Consider the following 22,986-nt stretch of genomic DNA (forward strand, 5'->3'; position numbering starts at 1 on the left):
CGAACAACGAGCCTGGAAGGTTGGCTGAGGCCAGATCCAGAGTCAGTTCTGCTCTAGGGACACTGGCTCAGAATGCACATCCCCAGGCTCCTCTGTCAGAGATTCTGACTTGGATGATCTGGATGAACCCAGGAATTTGCAATGAAATTCTGTGGTGCCCACCACAGAAGCAAAACGTTTAATAAAAAGTACATTTTCTCCACTAACTCCCCCTAACAGACAGCAAAGACCTCAAGCTCTGCTTCCTCTTTCCTCCACCACTAACCTCCCCAAATGCCAGAAGATAGTTCAGGCGCCCAGCAGAGCTGTCCCTGCTGTGTGTGGCCAGGTCCCTGGTTCCGGTCCACTCTGGGCTCCTGCAGTTTTCCATGCACACGGAGTGCTTGGCTCGGGGCTGAGGCAGAGGTTTCAGAAACTTTCGTGGCATGTCTCTCTTATGCTGGCATCTGCTGTCTTTGGCAGTGCCAGGCTGCCCCCGAGTCCTCCATGTCCCCATGACTGCAGAGAGACAAGCCAGGGTGCAGCTGCCCCTGGGCAGGGGAAGCTTCATGTCCACCAAGCCTGGGGCCATGCCCACTTGCAGGGGCTTTTCTTCTTCTTTTCTTTTTTTTTTAAGAGACAGTCTCACTCTGTCACCTAGACTGGAGTGCAGTGGCACAATTATAGCTCACAAAAGCCTTGAACTCCTGGGCTCAATGATCCTCCCAGCTCAGCCTCCCAGGTAGCTGGATCTACAGATGCACACAACCACACCCAGCTAATTTTTAAATTGTTTTGTAGAAACAGGGTCTCACTTTGTTGCCCATGCTGGTCTCAAACTCCTAGGCTCAAGCGATCCTCCCACCTTGGCCTCCCAATGTGCTGGGATTATAGGTGTGAGCCACCGTGCCCAGCCTGGGGGGCTTCTTTTAGGGCTCAGTAATGCCAACATTGGCCATCAGGAATGAACTTTTATCCAACTGTTAATTCCCCCTCAAGTCCCAACACCCCGTTTTTTTTGTTTTGTCTTTCGAGACAGAGTCTTGCTCTGTCACCCAGGCTGGAGTGCAATGGCGTGATCTCGGCTCACTGCAACCTCTGCCTCCTGGGTTCAAGTGGTTCTCCTGCCTCAGCCTCCTGAGTAGCTGGGATTACAGGCATGCACCACCACACCCAGCTACTTTTTGTATTTTTAGTAGAGACGGGGTTTCACCGTGTTGGCCAGGCATCTTGAACTCCTGACCTCAGGTGATCCGCCTGCCTTGGCCTCCCAAAGTGCTGGAATTACAGGTGTGAGCCACTGCACTCGGCCCCCAACATCCCAATTTAAACTCTGGCATGAATCTTTCTCTAAAATGTACTATGGGCCCTCTCCTTCTCCCCCAGAATAAAGAGATGAAACAGCACTGAAACCTTTTCTTATTTTTTTCCTAAGAGTCAGTAGGGATACTGGGAGGTGCAAGGGTCCTGGACAAAGCCTAGATGTGAGCCACAGCCCCTCCACCACCTCACTCTGTGGCCTTGGCAGGTCACTTTCTTTCTCAGTGTTGATGTTCTACTCTGTAGAGGACAGTGACCTTGCACAGCTGACAAGAGTTGTTGCAGACACCACGTATGTACGTGGAGCACAGCAGGCAGATGACCACCACGTAAAGGATGACAAAGCTGTTTTCTCCATTATTCAAGATTTAAACTGTGAGCCCAGGTGCAGTGGCTCACGTTAGTAATCCCAGCACTTTCGGAGGCTGAGGCGAGTGGATCACTTGAGGCCAGGAGTTCAAGATCAGACCAGGCTGGCCAACATGGCGAAACCCCACCTCTACTAAAAATGCAAAAATTAGCCAGGCATGTGGTGCATGCCTGTAATTCCAGCTACTCAGGAGGCTGAGGCATGAGAATCACTTGAACCTGGGAGGCAGAGGTTGCAGTGAGCTGAGATTGTGCCACTGCACTCCAGCCTGGGCGACAGAGCAAGACTTTGAAAAAAAAAAAAAAAAAAAAGATTTACACTGTGAACTTCAATCACTGTCCCATGACTTCTTTCTACTTATCTTTCAGTCAGGATCATCCAGAAAGCTGAGCTGGTCATCATTTTAACTTCCTGACTATACTGCTTGGGAAGCCTCCTTCCCTCAAGACAACCAGAGAACCAGAGAGAATATAAAAACCTGGGGGAAAAGAATTTTGATTGAGCCAATTTTCAATCCCCCTTGCTTCCACCAAGGCACCAGAAGGAACCCCTAGAGCAAAGACCCTGGCCAGCTGTGATGGAATCAGGGAAGTGCTGGGTCCAGTTGGGCCTGCCTTGAATGCGAGATGTACAGTCTTGTAGTTCAGTATTCCTCCTGCAGAGCTGATCAGACCTGAGTTCAAATCCCAGCTCCACCACTTATCAGATGTATAACCTGGGGCACATTATTCAACCTGAGCCATCATTTTTAAAAAAATTTATTTATTTATTATTAATTGAGATGGAGTCTTGCTATGTTGCCCAGGCTGGTCTCAAGCTCCTGGGCTCAAATGATCCTCCCACCTTGGCCTTCCAAAGTGCTGGGATTACAGGCATAAGCTACCATGAGCAGCCTCTCTGAGCCTTCATTTCTCAAACCATGACGTGGGGATAGTAATGGTATCTATTTCACAGGATTGCAAGAATAAGAGAGGCCAGGCATCTCCTCCTTTCCTTAGATGACAGCCTTCATTCCCATTGCTACTTAGCCTCTTGCTCTAGGTAAGAAGAGTAATGACAGCCCTGGGGCACTAGTAACTTGGCAAGCCCCAGTTACTAGATGAAAGTCCAATAAACCATCTCACTCTCCGTCTTGGGAACCACAGCCCAAGAATCATTCATCCATAATCTCCCACAGCAGGAACTAGAGCAGGGGAGATAGGGCGGACCTGTGACCCCATCCACCAGTTCCTGGCCCTTGGGGTAGAATCCAGCCTCCCACCTGGTGCAGTCCCAGGGCGGCAGATGGGTGGGCAGGCAGACCTGCTGCAGGCCTGCGTCAGCGGTGGCTGGTCCCTGGGGGTTAAGACTGTGGGTGGAAGCTAGGAGGGGGAGGCTTAGCAAAACTGCACACAGTTTAGTTTTTTGCTGTCTGTGTCCTAAAGGGAGTAGGCGTGGGGAGACTGCTGCCCTTTTATTATAAATCAGATTCAAACGCGGCAAAAAGAGGGCATCTCTAAGGAGGGAGAGGAGAAAAAAGGAGGGAGAGGAAGGAAAAGGGGAGGAATAAAGAGGACAGAGAAATTGGGGGGAAAGAGGGAGGGATATAATAGAGGGAGAGGGAAGGGAATGCAGTGGAGAAAGGAGGGGCAAGAGGAGAGACAGAGAATGTGGGGCATGATGGACATTCACGGGGAAAGGAAACAAGAAGAAAGGCTCAGCACTTCCTAAAAGGAATTGCTGAACATAAAAAGGAACAGGCTGTGCAGGAGCGGGGTGAGTCTGCAGACAACAGAGCCAGCAAGGTTGAGCCTCAGCAAAAGGGACCACACAGCTCGGGCTGGGGGGCTTCAGGCTCCAGGATGGGGGCCACACTTTCAAGACCTCCTTCTCCAGTCAACCTGCGGGCAGCCTCCCTAGGGCCTGGAACTGTCCAGATGCCCAGTGCTAAAATGTCTGGGTGATCACGGGCCTCTCAGGCAGAGCCTCGCAGTCATCCTGAAACTACTTGCTACGCGCCCATTGTATGCCAGACAATATTCCAAGCACTGGAGATGTCAGCAGTGAATAAAACAAACAAAAATCCCTGTCCTGATGAAGTTCTATTTAGTGGAGAAGATGCATAGTAGCGTGTCAGAAAAGGTCAAGTCCTATGGAGAAAAAACAAGCAGGAAAAGAGAACGAGGAATTTAGCATCTGCATCTCAAACAGTGGTCACATGTGGCTCCCACAGAGGTGACACAGTGTCAGAGGGTACCCAGGCGGGGAAGTAGGCTCTCACATACAGGCTATGCTGATGTTGGGTCATGGGCCACAGAGACTCACAGATGGGTGATCTGTCAGAGGCCAGACCGCAACCCCAGCCCCAGAAAGCTGCCCATCCCCTCTCTGAAGGCCTCTCAATCCTCTACCCTCAGACCATCTAGGCCTCTACTATGCAAGAGAAACAAGTTTCCACCCTGTGTCCTGTGCCAGCTCAGGTCTGGATGAGTTGAGACACTGGGCTCTGCGGTGTCACTGAGTCAACTCAGGCAACCCACTTCCTCACTCGGGTCTCAGTCTACTTGCCTATAAAATGGGGACAATGATCCCTGCCCAGTGAACAGTGAGTAACAGCGAGGCTGGTGGCTGTTTAAGCGCCTACTGCCTTATCCTTCACCCTGCAAGTATGTTCCTGAAGAGCACCAGCCTTGGGGTCCACAAAAGCCCAGGGACAGCAGGGGCTGAGACCCAAATCTCAGTGTGTCTTTCAGTGTGAGCCACTGGACCCTTGTCCTGGAGACACTTGGGGACAAGAAGGGCCCAAGAGCAGTTAAATTTGGGAAACTCAGCACACTCTACTTGCCTCTGGGAGATTCACAATGCTCACTGCCAAGTCCAGGCTTTGGGAAGATATACTCCAAGAACTGTGGATGGATGGATGGATGGATGGATAGATAGATGAATATATCGTTCTACTCATTTCCAAATGGTAAGAATCACAGGGAGGAAGGTGAAAGGGATTCGAGCCCCAAGGACTCAGGGGAGAACCATTCACAGCCCCTCTAGACCACAAGTTTGGCTGGAGAACAGACGGAACTTATTCATTCATTGATTCATTCACACAACACACGGTGGTAAGAGCAGCATTAGAGATTAGCACTGGGAACCATGGGAACAACCAGGAGGGAACAATTAACTAAATGTGGGGGTGAAGGCGGCCAGGGATGGCTTTCTGGAGGTGAGCCTGAAGGGTCCTTTCGGGGAACGGACCTCAGGGCTCCAGACCTCATGCCATTTTCTCCAGCCACAAGAGTCATGCTTGGGGCTTCTTGGACTACATAGGCAGCTTCAATCTGATGGTTGTGGCCCCTTGGCCTCAACAGAATACATCTTGGAGCCCCCTTTTTACCCCAAACCCCCATTCCTCCTTGCCGTCAGCTGCTTGTGAGCCTTTTCACATCCAGAGAATGTATCAGCATTGTGCAGACCAAAAAGACCCAGAGGAACAAGGCTCCAATGGCAAAATTCCAAGTAGAATGACAAATAAATGGGGAGCCATCTGAGAGCAAGGGAGTCCTGCCCAACACCCCCCCCATGCCTTTCTCAGGGACCTCAGACCAGCCACTCACCTCCATCCTCCCAGCACCACCTGCAACCAGCCCCTTGCCCTCTGCAAACTGGAGCACGACTGGATCTTTAGATTGGGAAAAAATGCTTCATCATGTTCTGCTTCTTCATGCAAAACCAGAAACACCCTCCCCCTCTTCCCTCCTCCCAGCGCACTCTCCTTCCAGTAAAACGTGGTTAAAGGGACAGCGCCATCACTTTCCCAGCTCTGAGGGTCTGCTTAGAACTAGGGGGCTGGAAGGAGACAGAGGGCAAAGAGAAAGGAGCTGGCAGAGGTCTTTCCTGGGGGATATGTCTGTTCTGTCCTGGGGATCCTGGAGCAGGAAAACCCGGGTAAAGTAGGGGTGTAGTGGGTGTTGAGATAACTGCCTGGGGGAGGTTCAGAGGGGAAGTAGGAGTCTACAAACTCTCAAGGGGGTCTCAGGGCTCCCAGCATCCCCAGGGGTCCTTTCGCAGGGGTCCCTAAGCAGGAGGGGAACAGCCCAGAAAACACGGAACTGGACCCCCGACAGGAAGTCCAGGGAGGGGTCCCTGGCTCACTGTGTGACCCTGCTGGATCACTTGCCTCCCCTCTCGGGTCCCCTCAGCACAGTGTCCCTCCCTTCCCTCCCCTAAGGTAAAAGCAGAGGTTAATCTCTTTCCCCGCCCCAAGCCCAACAAAGAGCAGGCCCTGTCCCCGGTGCTGAAGCGCCAGCCGCAGCACCACCCCCACTCCCACGGCATAAAACATGAGCCAAAACCAATAAAGAGCCAAATGTCACAGCCGTTGCAGGGCCCCCTAAATCCTGGAGACCCCTTTTTCTACCTGACATCCTATTGGGGTGAGGGATTTTGGTACCCAGAAAGCATCCCACCACTTCCCTGTAAGACAGAAGGGATGCCAACTCAGGCGCCTGCTTGTCTGTTATAGGGGTGGGGGAAGACAAGACAAGTTGAGGCTGAGAAGATGGGGAGGGGGAGGGAGGAAAGAGGACTTCCTAGTGTTGACAGAACGGCAAGATGTGGGTTCCCCATCCCCAGTTCAGCCAGAGACCCCTCAAAGTGGAACTTCCTGGGGCAGTCGGGAGTCAGGAGTTGGAGCTTGTCTCTGGGGCAAGACCCCTTCGTTGTACAGATGGAAAAACAAGGGTGGGAGGACACAGCTTGTACAAGGTCATTCGACCAGCAAACTGCCTAGCTGACCCCAGTGTGCAGAAGCTGGCTCGGGTGGCACCCATCATTTCCCCCCACCCACCCCACACAGGGGCCAGCTCTCTTAACTTCATGCCCAAGCCCTCCTACGGTATCCCCACTGTAGGTTCTCTGCCCCTCAATCTCAGCCCAACTTCCTCCTGCCTGTTCAGGGGACCCTCTACCCGCTTTACTGGGGCTGGCAGCAGGGTCTCCCGTCTCCTCTCTCGGGGGCCACTGCAGACTTTTTAGAGAACGCTTTGCCTCCCCCCAACCCCACCCATCCGGGGTTCCCTCTCTCCATCCTCTGCAGTGTCTCCCATACCCCTATTCAGGGTAGCCTTGCTATTCTCCCCAACTCCAGGTCCCCCTTCATCTATTCCGAGGCTGGCCGCGGAGTTTCCTGAGCGCTCTCCAAGTGGGTCCTCTAGATGTTAGGAGAACACTGTACCTCCCCCTGTCAGGGGTCTCCTGTCTCCGTTCTATGCAGCGTCCATGCTCCCATTCAGGACTGCCTTGCTCCCTCCTCTGTTCCGGGGCTGGCTGCACAGTCTCTGCACCCCCTATCCTGAGAGCCTCTCTTAACTATGTGGAAAGCCTCGTGTCCTCTCTCATACAGGGATCCCCTCATCCTAATGACTGCAATCTTCCATTGCTCCATCCCGAGGGCATCCTGCCCCTATTCCCATCAGGTTTCTCCTTGTCCTCTCTCGGTTTCAAGTCCCCTTTCTTATTCCGAACACACTCGCAGGCTCTTCCGACGCGCACCCGGGGGTCCTCACTGGCCCACTCCGGGAGTCCTCTGCCCGCTTCCCCGACCTCGAGGGTCTCCTCTGACGCAGCGTCGATTCCCCTTCCCTCCTCGGTCCCCTGCCCCGCCCCTCACTGCGGCGGAGACAGTCGGCCGGGGGCCGCAGGGGAGGCGGCGGAGAGGGCGGGGCCCTCCTCCCCACCCCCTCACTGCCAAGGGGTTGGACCCGGCCACGGCGGCTATAAAAGGGCCGGCGCCCTGGTGCTGCCGCAGTGCCTCCCGCCCCGTCCCGGCCTTGCGTACCTGCTCCGGCCACGATGAGCTTCGGCGGCGCGGACGCGCTGCTGGGCGCCCCGTTCGCGCCGCTGCATGGCGGCGGCAGCCTCCACTACGCGCTGGCCCGAAAAGGTGGCGCAGGCGGGACGCGCTCCGCCGCCGGCTCCTCCAGCGGCTTCCACTCATGGACACGGACGTCTGTGAGCTCCGTGTCCGCCTCGCCCAGCCGCTTCCGTGGCGCAGGCGCCGCCTCAAGCACCGACTCGCTGGACACGCTGAGCAACGGACCAGAGGGCTGCATGGTGGCGGTGGCCACCTCGCGCAGTGAGAAGGAGCAGCTGCAGGCGCTGAACGACCGCTTTGCCGGGTACATCGACAAGGTGCGGCAGCTGGAGGCGCACAACCGCAGCCTGGAGGGCGAGGCGGCGGCGCTGCGGCAGCAGCAGGCGGGCCGCTCCGCTATGGGCGAGCTGTACGAGCGCGAGGTCCGCGAGATGCGCGGCGCGGTGCTGCGCCTGGGCGCGGCGCGCGGTCAGCTACGCCTGGAGCAGGAGCACCTGCTCGAGGACATCGCGCACGTGCGCCAGCGCCTCGACGACGAGGCCCGGCAGCGAGAGGAGGCCGAGGCGGCGGCCCGCGCGCTGGCGCGCTTCGCGCAGGAGGCCGAGGCGGCGCGCGTGGAACTGCAGAAGAAGGCGCAGGCGCTGCAGGAGGAGTGCGGCTACCTGCGGCGCCACCACCAGGAGGAGGTGGGCGAGCTGCTCGGTCAGATCCAGGGCTCCGGCCCCGCGCAGGCGCAGATGCAGGCCGAAACGCGCGATGCCCTGAAGTGCGACGTGACGTCGGCGCTGCGCGAGATTCGCGCGCAGCTTGAAGGCCACGCGGTGCAGAGTACGCTGCAGTCCGAGGAGTGGTTCCGAGGTACGCAGGCGCGCGGGTGGGGGGAGGGGAGGGGAGGGGAGGGGCGGGGCGCCCCCACTAACCCCATAGCGAGCTTCTGGGCTGCGTCACCCGAGGGGGCGCTGCCAGACTGCGCGTGGAGTGGCGCGCTGCTCACCTTCCCCCTGCAAAGTGCATTCCCCTAGTTAAGTCGCAGTTTTACTCTGGGTCTCTTGTGGGACGCCCGAACTCTGGGTTGTCCTTCGGTTCCCCCTTTCCAGGTTCTTTACGGCTGTACTTCAACTCTGGGCTCCCCGCTGCGCTCTGCCCCAAGCTTAGGCGACCCCACTCTGAGATCCCTCCCCCGTCAAAAACAAAACAAGTTTCCTCTATAGGAAAAAAGTGGTGCAGGATTCTGGTCTGCAAGCGCTGGAGACTTAGCCCTTCTAAGTAGCAAGGCTTCCCCGCCAATGCTGCCATCCCCTCTCCTGCACCCTGCAAGGAACCCTATTCCTCTCACCCCTACCAGGCTCCTTCCCACTACCTGCTCAGTGCTTAACGTCCCTACCTTAATCTTCCACGTGGGGTGGGTCAGGGCCTTTTCACATCCTTTCTTCCTAGAGGGAACCATTACTACAATCAGTTGTTGCCTGTGGCGGAGGTGGCTGGTGGGCCCTTTCATGTTTTAATGTCCCCTTTCTCCTTTAGGGAAGCTGGGAGCCGCCCAAGTCTGCCCCTCCCCCAACTCCTTGCAGCCCTGAGTCAGCTAGATTGCGCTGCCCTGAGGCTGTGCCCAGCAGCTGCAGGGTGACCTTGACAAACACTTTCTCTCTCTGGTTTTCATTTCTTTTTGAGTTGAAAGAGGAGGTAGATCAACTGGGCTGCTTAATCCGGGGAGTTCCATGATCTCTCACGAAACTGTCTATAAAATTTTGCGTTGTTTTTGGGAGAGAGGGCAGAGGCTTCAATGATTTTCCAAAAGCATCCGTGATCAACAATAGTTGAGAATCCCCAACCACCTGGATGTTTTCTAAGTCTTTGCCAGCACTAGCAGGGAAAGCTGGGATTTTGATGCATAGCTTTTTCTGTTCCTTTTCCACTCCTCTGCAGAGCAGAACCATCCCCTCCTCCATCTCCGCAGCAAGGCCCCTCCCTGCGCAAACCTCTTTTGGGTTTACCAGTCATAGGGGCAGACGTCCCAGGATTGTACTGGCCCACTCAGCTGACTTCCTTCCTTCCTCCCCACCAAGACTCGTGCCCTGAGTGCCACTATCTGGGGATTCACGATGTTCACTTTTATGAGCTAAAGACCAGTCTAGTCTCCAGACCTCCACTGCCCCTGGAAGGTTTCCTGGGAACCACGAGCTGGTTGCTGGCAGGGGCCAGGGTGTGGCTACCGATGCTCAGGGGCAATGCGCAGCTAGGTGGAGAGAGGGACGGGGGTTTGCACCCAAGCCGCGGGCTCTGCACTGACCTTGGACCGTGTGCAGAAACCTGTAAGGAAGGGACCATGGCTACAAGGTGACCTGATTGCTCACGGTACCCTCATGTCTCCTAAAGGTCACAAGCTCCTTAACTTGTTCAGCCACAAGCCTCCAGCCTCCAGCTCAGTGTTAAGCCCCATGGGCTAGGTATCACATCTGAACCCCCAGCACTGCCAGGCCCTTGCTAGGGAGCTGGACCAGGCATTAGGACCAGGGTTTCCTCTGCCCTGCAGGGTTTTTGGATCCCACGTTGGGGGAGACAGAGCCTGATCTTTGGGGATTTGAGTCCCAGCTCTGCCACTCACTAGCTGGGTGGCCTTGGGGAGTAGTCACTTGCCTTTATCTCACAGGACAGAGTGAGTCAAGCATCCAGGATGGTGCCTGTCACACGCAGTAGGTCAATCCACATGTGTCACCTTCAAAATCTGGGCATTAGGCCGGGCGTGGTGGCTCACGCCTGTAATCCCAGCTCTTTGGGAGGCCGAGGAGGGCGAATCACGAGGTCAGGAGTTCAAGACCAGCCTGGCCAATGTGGCAAAACCCCATCTCTACTAAAAATACAAAAAATTAGCTGGGCGTAGTGGCAGGTGCCTGTAATCCCGCTACTCGGGAGGCTGAGGCAGGATAATCGCTTGAACCCAGGAGGCGGAGCTTGCAGTGAGCTGAGAGTGCGCCACTGCACTCCAGCCTGGGCGACAGAGCTAGACTCCGTCTCAAAAAAAAAAAAAAAAGAAAAAAAAATCTGGGCATTAGAACCCAATCCAGATGTGTCTAACCCTGTGCCCTGCTACCTTCTCCCTCAGTGAGGCTGGACCGACTGTCGGAGGCAGCCAAGGTAAACACAGATGCCATGCGCTCAGCTCAGGAGGAGATAACTGAGTACCGGCGTCAGCTGCAGGCCAGGACCACAGAGCTGGAGGCACTGAAAAGCACCAAGGACTCACTGGAGAGGCAGCGCTCTGAGCTGGAGGACCGTCATCAGGCCGACATTGCCTCCTACCAGGTGGGCAGGGGCAAGGCAGACAGCCAGACTGCCTTACCTGATTGGGTAGCCGTGGACAAGTTACTGTCCCTCGCTGAGTAGGGTTGTAGTGGTTAAGATTGTGGCCCTTGGAGTCAGACATACCAGTACTTTCCAGCTGTGTGACCCTAGGAAAGTTATCTGCTTCTCTGAATCTGAGTTCCTTTCCAGCCATGAAAAAAAAAAAAAAAAAGCCTGGTTTGCAGAGCTGGAAAGATTAAAGAGATAGACTTTTATGTATGTATGTATGTATGTATGTATTTATTTATTTTGAGATGGAGTCTCACTCTGTTGCCCAGGCTGGAGTGCAGTGGCATGATCTCAGCTCACTGCAACCTCTGCCTCCTGGGCTCAAGAGATTCTCGTGCCTCAGCCTCCCGAGTAGCGGGGACTGCAAGCGCATGCCACCACACCTGGCTAACTTTTGTATTTTTAGTATTGACGGGGTTTCACCATGTTGGCCAGGCTGGTCTCAAACTCCTGGGCTCAGGCAATCCTCCCACTTCAGCCTCCCAAAGTGCTGGGATTACAGGTGTAAGGCACTGTGCCTGGCCTAAAGAGATAGACTTTAAATGAGATTAGTGTGAACTTGTGAATGAACTCGGCAAGGTCTTCAACATTGGAATCTTTCTAGATTTGAATCCCAGCTCTGCCACTCACTAGGTTGGTCTTGGTCGCAGTGGACATTCGGTAAACAGCAACCAGTGTCTTTGGGTGGCCGGGGGAAGGCCTTAGCAGATTCCTTCTTTTAAAGATAACTGGCGGCTGGGCATAGTGGCTCATGCCTGTAATCCCAGCACTTTAGGAGGCCAGGGCGGGTGGATCACTTGAGGTCAGGAGTTTGAGACCAGCCTGACCAACATGGTGAAACCCTGTCTCTACTAAAAAGATACAAAAATTAACTGGGCGTGGTGGTGTGTGCCTGTAATCCCAGCTACTTGGGAGGCTGAGACAGGAGAATCGCTTCAACTGAACCTGGGAGATGGGCGTTACAGTGAGCCGAGATCATGCCACTGCACCCAGCCTGGGCGACAGAGCGACAGAGCGAGACTCTGTCTCAAGAAAATTTTTAAAAATTAAGAAAATTAGCTGGGTATGGTGGTATGTGCCTACAGTCCTAGCTACTCAGAAGGCTGAGGCAGTCATCAATGCCTACCAAACCCTGACTATGTGGTGGACACTGTGGCACACTGGAGAAAGGAGCAAAAGCAGGCAAGGCCCTGCTCCCACTGGGCTTTTTTTTTTCTTTTTTGAGACACAGTCTCAAGCTGTTGCCCAAGCCGGAATATGACAGCGAGATCATAGCTCCCTAAAGCCTTGTACTCCCGGGCTCAAGTAATCCTCCTCCCTCAGCCTCCTGAGTAGCTGGGACTACAGGTGCACATCACCATGCCCAGCTGATTATTTAATTGTTTTGTAGAAATGAGGTCTCACTGTGTTGCCCAGGCTGGTCTCAAACTCCTGGGCTGAAGCGATCCTCCTGCCTCAGCCTTCCAAAATGCTGGGATTACAGGCGTGAACCACCAGAGTCTCACTTTGTCTCCCAGGCTGGAGTACAGTGGTGTGATCTCGGCTCACTGTAACCTCCGCCTCCTGGGTTCAAGCGATTCTCCTGTCTCAGCCTCCCGAGTAGCTGGGATTACAGGTGTGAGCCACCACATCTGGCTAATTTTTGTATTTTTAGTAGAGACAGGGTTTCACCATGTTGGCCAGTCTAGTCTCAAACTCCTGACCTTAAGTGATCCACCCTCCTCGGCTTCCCAAAGTGTTGGGAATACAGGCGTGAGCCACCACTCCCGGCTTCACTGAGCACTTTCTAAGCTCAAGATCTCTAAAAGTTATCCCATTATCCTACCAGCCAAACCAGCAGGAACAACTGTTGATGTCTGATGAATTTCATTTCAGACCTTCTCCAGTCTGAGGTCATTATACAGCAGGATTTTTGCTCCAGATTGTTCCATGTCCACTAATGAGGACCCTACAGCTCTGGCAGGGTTGGGGTTGGCCCCAGTGAGCCTGGCTGGATGGGCCTGCTCTGGGGTCACACAGCCCACCGCAGCTTCTCTGGTACTGAGGGCCAGACACTGGCTGGCATGTGATGTGTGTCACCTCTCCTTCCCAGGAAGCCATTCAGCAGCTGGATGCCGAGCTGAGGAACACCAAGTGGGAGATGGCCGCCCAGCTGCGAGAATACCAGGACCTGCTCAATGTCAAGATGGCTCTGGATATAGAGATAGCTGCTTACAGGTGAGATGCACAGGGGCTGTCACATGGTGGAGAAAGCTTGTGTTCCTACGAGACGCTAAGCCTTGGGTTTCAAGACCCCATTTAGGCAGCCTACCTGTCTTAGGGACAAAATTCTTTTTAAATTGCGACAAAATAGACAAAACATACAATTTACCATTGAAACAATTTATTTTATTTTATTTTTTATTTATTTTTTTGAGACAGACTTACTGTGTTGCCCAGGCTGAAGTACAGTGGTGCGATCTCTGCCCACTGCAACCTCTCCCTCCTGGGTTCAAGCGATTCCCGTGCCTCAGCCTCCTGAGTAGCTGGGATTACAGGTGCCTGCCACCACGCCTGGCTAATTTTTATATTTTTTTTTAGTAGAAACGGGGTTTCACCATGTTGGCCAGGCTGGTCTCAAACTCCTGAACTGAAGCCCTCTGCCCACCTCAGCCTCCCAAAGTCCTGGGATTACAGGCGAGAGCCCCATTCAACAATGTTAAGTAGACAGTTCAGTGATATTAAGTACTTTCACATTACTGTGCAGCCATAACCACTGTCTGTCTCCAGAACTGTTTTCATCATCCCAAACGGAAACTCCATACCCACGAAACCGTCATTATAATTCTCTCCTTCCTTTAGCCCCTGGCAGCCACTCTTTTACTTTGTGAGAGACATGAGTCCTTTGGTTTGTTTTGTTTTTGAGATGGAATCTCACTCTGTTGCCCAGGCTGGAGTGCAACAGCGTTATCTCGGCTCACTGCAACCTCTGTGTCCTGGGTTCAAGTGATTCTCCTGCCTCAGCCTCCCGAGTAGCTGGGATTACAGGCACATGCCACCACACCCGGCTATTTTTTGTATTTTTAGTAGAGACCGGGTCTCACTATGTTGGCCAGGCTGGTCTCGAACTCCTGACCTAAGGTGATCTGCCTACCTCAGCCTCCCAAAGTGCTGGGATTACAGGCGTGAGCCACTGCACCCAGCCAGTGAGTCTTGAGAGTGACTTACTTTCATTATGAAATAATTTAGAGGGTAGAAGTTCCTTATCCCCTTCCCAAATCCAGCCAGCCAGAGGCCTGCTTTGGAGGGAAAAGAGGTGCTTGAGTTGTCAGGGACCTTTAAAACTCTGTGCTTTGGAGTTTCTTAGCTCTGCAAGCATTCATTTCTTGGGGGAAATAAAGTGGAGATGATAATAAGGGCACCCATGTCATAGGGTTGTCAGGAAGATGAGCTAATCCCATTCCCAAGATAATCCAGGAAGCACAGGTACCACTGGGCTGTCACAGAGGGAACCCTTAGTCAATGGCAGCCTTGAGAAAGCCAGTCTCAGGAATAAGACCTGGGGGAGCAGGGCTAGGGAGCAGGACTGATTCCCCGAGGACTTGTCCCAGTTCTGACTGGTGACCCATGGCTTCCTACCTCTTGGCTCTCGTCTGTAATCTTGCTACTCAAAGCATGGCACATGAACCAGCGGAATTGGCATCATTCAAGAGCTTATCAGAAAGATAGTCTCTCGGTTGGGTGTAGTGGCTCATGCCTATAAATCCCAGCACTTTGGGAGACCAAGGCAGACAGATTGTTTCAGTTCAGAGACCAAGCTGGGCAGCATGGTAAAACCCCATCTCTACAAAAAATACAAAAAAAAAAAAAAATAGCTGGGCATGGTGGCACATGCCTTTAGTCTCAGCTACTCGGGAGGCTGACGTGGGAGGATCACCTGAGCCCGGGAGTTGGAGGCTTCAGTGAGCTATGATCGTGCCACTGCACTCCAGCTTGTCATCACAGAGTGAGACACTGTCTCAGAAACAACAACAAAACAACAACAAAAGACAGACTCTCAGCCCCTCTCCAGACCTGCTGAATGAGAATCTGCATTTTGATAAGATCTCCGGTCATCTGTGTGCTGCTAAATTTGGGAAGTACTAGTCTGAGGGGTAACCCCCACACTTACTCTGAGACAAGCACTCTGCCAAGTCTTTTCCATTCATTGTCTCACTGAAACAACCCTCTGACGTAGGGACTCTAATGACCCTCTTTTTCCAGTGAGGAAATTGAGGCTCAAAGAGTTTGTGTGTCTTGGCCAAGGTCACCCATCTAGTGAGGAGCAAAGTCAAGAGGGGAAACTGCGGCCTCTACCGTATTCCTCTCGAACTCCTGACCTCAGGTGATCCACCCACCTCGGCCTCCCAAAGTGCTGGGATTACAGCTACCCTATTCCTGAAACTCAAAAGATGGTAATATAGGGTGATGAGAGACACTTGTGATTCAACTGGGAGCATTCTAAGACCTCTTAAACCCAAATTTATAAAAGTAGAATTGTGGTCGGGCACGGTGGCTCATACCTGTAATCCCAGCACTTTGGGAGGCCGAGGCGGGTGGATCGCCTGAGGTCCGGAGTTTGAGACCAGCCTGACCAATATGGTGAAACCCCCGTCTCTACTAAAAATACAAAAATTAACTGGGCGTGGTGGCGTACGCCTGTACTCCCAGCTACTCAGGAGACTGAGACAGAAGAATTGCTTGAAGCCGGGGGAATTGCTTGAATCTGGGAGGCAGAGGTTGCAGTGAACTGAGATTGGACCACTGGACTCCAGCCTAGGTGACAGAGCAAGACTCTGTCTCAAGAAAAGGAAAAAAAAAAGTGGAATTGTTTGCTCAGGCTCCCAGGGTTCTCCTGAATAATATTTTAGTTTGAGGGACAATAAATTTAACTTTCGTTAAATTTATTTAGGAGCTTTCTCTTGAGGGCCGTTTTTTATGGGGCAAAAGTTGTTTTATTTCAAAAGTTTCAGGCTTAGTTGTGTTGAAGAAGACCAGTTGCTCCAGCCTGGGCAACAGAGTGAGACCCTCTCAAAAACAACAACAACAACAACAAAAAAAGACCAGTCCCACCAGGGTACACATTCTGGGTGGTCACTGGAATGATTTGCCAAGTGACTTTCTCCAGTCTCATAATGCCCACCATTCACATTCCTGTTCCACCAAAACCCATATCATTCGATGTCAGTGACCTTCAGGATAGTCTAGGAAGAACCCAAATAGTGAATTTGCTCTGAGTTTATACTAATGTGTTCCATGATCCATCCTGCAGAAAACTCCTGGAAGGTGAAGAGTGTCGGATTGGCTTTGGCCCAATTCCTTTCTCGCTTCCAGAAGGACTCCCCAAAATTCCCTCTGTGTCCACTCACATAAAGGTGAAAAGCGAAGAGAAGATCAAAGTGGTGGAGAAGTCTGAGAAAGAAACTGTGATTGTGGAGGAACAGACAGAGGAGACCCAAGTGACTGAAGAAGTGACTGAAGAAGAGGAGAAAGAGGCCAAAGAGGAGGAGGGCAAGGAGGAAGAAGGGGGTGAAGAGGAGGAGGCAGAAGGGGGAGAAGAAGAAGCAAAGTCTCCCCCAGCAGAAGAGGCTGCATCCCCAGAGAAGGAAGCCAAGTCACCAGTAAAGGAAGAGGCAAAGTCACCGGCTGAGGCCAAGTCCCCAGAGAAGGAGGAAGCAAAATCCCCAGCCGAGGTCAAATCCCCTGAGAAGGCCAAGTCTCCAGCAAAGGAAGAGGCAAAGTCACCAGCCGAGGCCAAGTCCCCAGAGAAGGAGGAAGCAAAATCTCCAGCTGAGGTCAAGTCCCCCGAGAAGGCCAAGTCCCCAGCAAAGGAAGAGGCAAAGTCACCGGCTGAGGCCAAGTCTCCAGAGAAGGCCAAGTCCCCAGTGAAGGAAGAAGCAAAGTCACCGGCTGAGGCCAAGTCCCCAGTGAAGGAAGAAGCAAAATCTCCAGCTGAGGTCAAGTCCCCTGAAAAGGCCAAGTCTCCAACGAAGGAGGAAGCAAAGTCCCCAGAGAAGGCCAAGTCCCCAGAGAAGGAAGAAGCCAAGTCCCCTGAGAAGGCCAAGTCCCCAGTGAAGGAAGAAGCAAAGTCCCCTGAGAAGGCCAAGTCCCCAGTGAAGGAAGAAGCAAAGTCCCCTGAGAAGGCCAAGTCCCCAGTGAAGGAAGAAGCAAAGACCCCCGAGAAGGCCAAGTCCCCAGTGAAGGAAGAAGCCAAGTCCCCAGAGAAGGCCAAGTCCCCAGTGAAGGAAGAAGCAAAGTCCCCAGAGAAGGCCAAGACTCTTGATGTGAAGTCTCCAGAAGCCAAGACTCCAGCGAAGGAGGAAGCAAGGTCCCCTGCAGACAAATCACCTGAAAAAGCCAAAAGCCCTGTCAAAGAGGAGGTCAAGTCCCCAGAGAAGGCAAAATCTCCCCTGAAGGAGGATGCCAAGGCCCCTGAGAAGGAGATCCCAAAGAAGGAAGAAGTGAAGTCCCCAGTGAAGGAGGAGGAGAAGCCCCAGGAGGTGAAAGTCAAAGAGCCCCCAAAGAAGGCGGAGGAAGAGAAAGCCCCTGCCACGCCAAAAATGGAGGAGAAGAAGGACAGCAAGAAAGAGGAGGCACCCAAGAAGGAGGCTCCAAAGCCCAAGGTGGAGGAGAAGAAGGAACCTGCTGTCGAAAAGCCCAAAGAATCCAAAGTTGAAGCCAAGAAGGAAGAGGCTGAAGATAAGAAAAAAGTCCCCACCCCAGAGAAGGAGGCTCCTGCCAAGGTGGAGGTGAAGGAAGACGCTAAAGCCAAAGAGAAGACAGAGGTGGCCAAGAAGGAACCAGATGATGCCAAGGCCAAGGAACCCAGCAAACCAGCAGAGAAGAAGGAGGCAGCACCGGAGAAAAAAGACACCAAGGAGGAGAAGGCCAAGAAGCCTGAGGAGAAACCCAAGACAGAGGCCAAAGCCAAGGAGGATGACAAGACCCTCTCAAAAGAGCCTAGCAAGCCTAAGGCAGAAAAGGCTGAAAAATCCTCCAGCACAGACCAAAAAGACAGCAGGCCTCCAGAGAAGGCCACAGAAGACAAGGCCGCCAAGGGGAAGTAAGGCAGGGAGAAAGGAACATCCGGAACAGCCAAAGAAACTCAGAAGAGTCCCGGAGCTCAAGGATGGGAGTAACACAATTTTCACTTTTTCTCTCTTTATGTAAGAAGAAACTGCTTAGATGACGGGGCCTCCTTCTTCAAACAGGAATTTCTGTTAGCAATATGTTAGCAAGAGAGGGCACTCCCAGGCCCCTGCCCCCATGCCCTCCCCAGGCGATGGACAATTATGATAGCTTATGTAGCTGAATGTGATACATGCCGAATGCCACACGTAAACACTTGACTATAAAAACTACCCCCCTCCTTTCCAAATAAGTGCATTTATTGCCTCTATGTGCAACTGACAGATGACCGCAATAATGAATGAGCAGTTAGAAACACATTATGCTTGAGATGTCTTAACCTATTCCCAAATGCCTTCTGTTTTCCAAAGGAGTGGTCAAGCCCTTGCCCAGAGCTCTCTATTCTGGAAGAGCGGTCCAGGTGGGGCCGGGCACTGGCCACTGAATTATGCCAGGGCGCACTTTCCACTGGAGTTCACTTTCAATTGCTTCTGTGCAATAAAACCAAGTGCTTATAAAATGAAAATGTTGCTGCTGTTATTTATTCTCTTTCCCTGGGAAGGCTGGGGGCAGGGCAAGGGAGGTCTGGATGTGACACCCAAGACTGAATGGGACTGAGCAAGCATCAGTTCCCTCGTGGGTCTAGAGCGACTTGCATGGTCTCTCTAGTGCTGTTTCCTGGGCACAAACCATGTGCCAGGCAGTGTGCTAGGGGCTTTATTTTTATGATCTGTACAGGTGGCCTGGTATGTGGTTTCTCAGTGTGGACTGTAGACTGCCTTCAGCAGCATCACCTGGGAGTATTATAAAAATGCACACTTGGCTGGGCGCGGTGGCTCACGCCTGTAATCCCAGCACTTTGGGAGGCCGAGGCAGGCGGATCACGAGGTCAGGAGATCGAGACCAGCCTGGCCAACATGGTGAAAGCCCATCTTTACTGAAAATACAAAAATTGGCTGGGTGTGGTGGCTCACGCCTGTAATCCCAGCACTTTGGGAGGCCGAGGCAGGCAGATCACTTGAGGTCAGGAGTTCGAGACCAGCCTGCGCAACATGGTGAAACCCCATCTCTACTAAAAAAAAACAAAAATTAGCCGGGTGTGGTGGTGCACATCTGTAATCCCAGCTACTTGGGAGGCTGAGGCAGGAGAATCGCTTGAACCCAGAAGGGCAGAGATTGCAGTGCGCCAAGATTGTGTCACTGCACTCCAGCCTGGGTGGTGGTAGAGAAAGACTCCATCTCAAAAAACAAAACAAAAAACAAGCTAACTGGGCATGGTGGTGTGCGCCTGTAATCCCAGCCACTCAGGAGGCTGAGGCACGAGAATTGCTTGAGCCTGGGAGGCAGAGGTTGCGCTGAGCTGAGATTGCGCCACTGCACTCCAGCCTGGGTGATAGAGAAAAAAAAGAAAAAGAAAATAAAATTAGCTGGGTATGGGGCACACACCTGTGGTCCCAGCTACTCAGGGGCTGAGGTGGGAGGATTGTTTTAACCCAGGAATTCAAGGCCGTAGTGAGCTATGATCACACACTGCACTCCAGTCTGGGTGAAAGGGTAAGACCTTTTCTCCAAAAAACAGAGAAAGAGAAAAGGGCTTTGATTGATTGGCTCTTGATTATCAAACATGCCCAAGGACTCTGAAAACCTAAGCATTAATTTTCTGTGCAGCTCTGCCCTAGGGAAATCAGACAGACCTCCACAGGCCCAGGAACGTAGTATAGCATCTGAATATCAAACTGGGATCTAAGACCCAGGAAATTCCCATGTGTCTTGTCTGAAAAAAGTTACAGTTGGTTGAGAACCTCAAAATACTTATAATGATGACAGTACCATTTGTTGAGATAACCAAAGTCTTGCTCTGTCACCCATGCTGGAGTGCAGTGGCACCATCTCGGCTCACTGCAGCCTCCGCCTCCTGGGTTCCAGCAATTCTTCTACCTCAGCCTCCCAAGTAGCTGGGACTACAGGCGCATGCCACCACGCCTGGCTAATTTTTGTATTTTTAGTAGAGACAGGGTTTCGCCATGTTGGCCAGGCTGGTCTCAAACTCCTGACCTCAGGTGATCCACCTGCCTCAGCCTCCCAAAGTGCTGGGATTACAGGTGTGAGCCACCATGTCTGGCAGAGATAATCATGTTTTTACATAAATTCTAGCCAGTCCACATGGGCATTTTTCAACGTAGAGATTCTGATGCCTATTTTAATGGTGAGAAAACAGGCGAGGTGAGTTGCCCAGAGCCACACAGCTAGTAAATGATAGTGCCAGAATTTGAACCCAAAACTTAACTCCAGAGTCCGTGTTTTCTGTAGTACCATGCCATAGAATCCTGAGCAAGCTGCATTGGTTTAATTTTGGTCATCAAATGACTGCTATGTCAGGTGTCAACTGTCCCAATTCACCTGGGATATAGGAGTTTCCCATGATATAGGACTTTTAGTGTTAAAACGAGGAAAGTCCTGGGCAAATGGGGATGAATTGTTCCCCCTAATGTTTGGGCAGCCATTCTAGCACATTTCAGAATATTGCATATGACAAAACCTAATGGCAACATTCAAGGGCTGAAGTGAAGTCACTGGACTCAGTCACTTCTTGGCTCTCAGGTCTGTTTCCCTTAATATTGGCTTTTGTGATAGGCTTCCCCTAAAATGGCTCCAATGGCCAAGTGCCTGTAATCCGAGCACTTTGGGAAGCTGAGGCAGGAGGATTGTGTGAGGCCAGGAGTTTGAATCCAGCCTGGGCAACAAAGCCCCTGTCTACCAAAAATTAAACAAACTACTGGGCATGGTGGTGCATGCCTGTAGTTGTAGCTACTTGGGAGGCTGAGGCAGGAGGATTGCTTGAGCCCAGGAGTTCAAGGTTACAGTGAGCTATGATTGCTACCACTGTACTCCAGCCTGGGTGACAGTAAAACCCTGTCTCTAAGAGAGAAATTAAAAATTAATAAAATAAAATGGTTCCCAACAATTCCTACCTCCTGTTATTCATGCTGTTTTGTAATCCCCTCCCCTTCAATGTAGGCCTGGCCTAGTAATTCGTTCTAATGACTAGCATATGGCAAAGTGGTGGAATGTCATTTCCATTAGTAGTTTACAAGAAGATTCTGGCTTCTGTTTTGCTTGCTCTCACTCTGATGGAAGCCAGCTACCATGTTGTGAGTTGCCCTAAGGAGAGGCCTACATGGTAAGGAACTGAAGGAACCCTTTGGCCAATAGCCAGTAAGGAACTGAGGTCCTAAATTCAATGAGAAACTGAATTCTACTAATAACCACATGAGTGAGAACGGAAGCAGATCCTCCCCAGTTGAGCCATCAAATGAGACTGCAGCCCCATCCAACACCCTGATTGCAGCGTTATGAGAGGCTTTAAGGAAGAGCCACCCAGCTAAGCTGTGCTTGGATAATAAATGTTTGTTGTTTGAAGTCACCAAGTTTTTGGGTAATTTGTTACACAGAAATAGATGTAACGAAGCTTCTCTTTCAGAAAGGCCTTCTCTTCATGGAGATCCTCAGCTATGATAGGCTTATATTATTCCAGGTTCAAATCACGGGAAAGAGATTCTGTTCCTACCAGTTCAAATCAAAGTGTGAGAAGTGAGTCTCAGTGGAAGATTGGGTCATGCACCCATCCTGAAATTAATTACTGTGGCCAGGGAGGATGGATCACACTGATTGGACCTGCTGGGTCACATGCCCAACTCTAGATCCAGGGATGGAGTCAGCCCATCTGAACCTATCTGAACCACATAAACAAGACCTGACATTTCAGAACCCAAGGATAGAGAGAATCCTAAGAGCTTCCAGAGAGAGAGAAGAAAAAGCAGGGTCAAGAATCAAATGGCACGGCCGGGCGCGGTGGCTCACGCCTGTAATCCCAGCACTTTGGGAGGCCAAGGAGGGCAGATCACGAGGTCAGGAAATTGAGACCATCCTGGCTAACACGGTGAAACCCTGTCTCTACTAAAAATACAAAAAATTAGCTGGGTGTGGTGGTGGGCGCCTGTGGTCCCAGCTACTCGAGAGGCTGAGGCAGGAGAATGGTGTGAACCTGGGAGGTGGAGCTTGCAGTGAGCCGAGATCACGCCACTGCACTCCAGCCTGGGCGACAAAACGAGACTCCGTCTCAAAAACAAACAAAAAAGAGAATCAAAATGGCCCCAAACTTCTCAGCAGCAATGATGGACACTGCTTAGAAGTCTATACTGATAAATCAAGCATGAGGTAGAAAAAGGACAATTTCAGGCTTATGAAGTCTCAAAAAATTACTTTCCATAAATTACTGGAGGACATGCTTCAACAAAAAGTGAGCATAAACCAGGAAATAGAAACTCTGGGAATACAGAAAACGGGCTACACAAAGAAGAGAGAAGGGACTCTTTAGGTTGATGACAAAGAGAAATTGATGGACAATAGCTGTGTAGCCTCCATCCAGATTGGAGTGAGTCTGGGGGAAGAGGGGCAGTTCTGAGGCATAAAAAAAACAAAAAACAAAATCTGACAAATTATTTGACATGATTGACCATGGGTAAAACTGAATTGAAAGTCTTACTGGGCCAGGCGCGGTGGCTCAAGCCTGTAATCCCAACACTTTGGGAGGCTGAGGCGGGTGGATCACCTGAGGTCAGGAGTTCGAGACCAGCCTGGCCAACATGGTGAAACCCTGTCTCTACTAAAAATACAAAAATTAGACAGGCATGGTGGTGCACACCTGTAGTCCCAGCTGCTTGGGAGGCTGAGGCAGGGAGAATCGCTTGAACCCGGGACGGGGAGGTTTCAGTGAGCCAAGATTGCACCACTGCACTCCAGCCTGGGCAACAGAGGAAGACTCCACCTGAGAAAAAAAAAAAAAAAAAGAAAGTCTTGTATTGAACTAGTGGAGACTGCAGGAATATTTAGTCAATTTCAAAGACAAAACAAGTCATAAAAGGGAGGAAAACATTAACTCCAGGAGAAGTAAAAAATTGTGTGTAAGAAG

General features: G+C 51.9%; 1 protein-coding gene across 1 annotated transcript; it reads left to right on the top strand.

Moving 5' to 3' along the window:
• Positions 1-7,406: 7,406 nt before the first annotated feature.
• Positions 7,407-18,534, top strand: NEFH (neurofilament heavy chain). The gene is made up of 4 exons (XM_002830990.6): positions 7,407-8,375; positions 10,621-10,820; positions 12,961-13,085; positions 16,159-18,534. The coding sequence occupies exons 1-4, from the start codon at positions 7,496-7,498 to the stop codon at positions 17,951-17,953; spliced, it is 3,000 nt and encodes a 999-aa protein (XP_002831036.3). The 5' UTR covers positions 7,407-7,495; the 3' UTR covers positions 17,954-18,534.
• The last annotated feature ends 4,452 nt before the right edge of the window (positions 18,535-22,986 follow it).

Source organism: Pongo abelii, chromosome 23 (genome assembly GCF_028885655.2).
Source record: "Pongo abelii isolate AG06213 chromosome 23, NHGRI_mPonAbe1-v2.0_pri, whole genome shotgun sequence".
Classification (NCBI taxonomy): domain Eukaryota; kingdom Metazoa; phylum Chordata; class Mammalia; order Primates; family Hominidae; genus Pongo; species Pongo abelii.

What these genes read in the sequence shown, in the direction of transcription:
- NEFH (XM_002830990.6), top strand. Translation starts at nt 7,496, where the DNA reads ATGAGCTTCGGCGGCGCGGACGCGCTGCTGGGCGCCCCGTTCGCGCCG. An exon ending in CCGACATTGCCTCCTACCAG is followed by an intron (nt 10,821 to 12,960) that starts GTGGGCAGGGGC and finishes TCTCCTTCCCAG; the next exon opens with GAAGCCATTCAGCAGCTGGA. An exon ending in ATAGAGATAGCTGCTTACAG is followed by an intron (nt 13,086 to 16,158) that starts GTGAGATGCACA and finishes TCCATCCTGCAG; the next exon opens with AAAACTCCTGGAAGGTGAAG.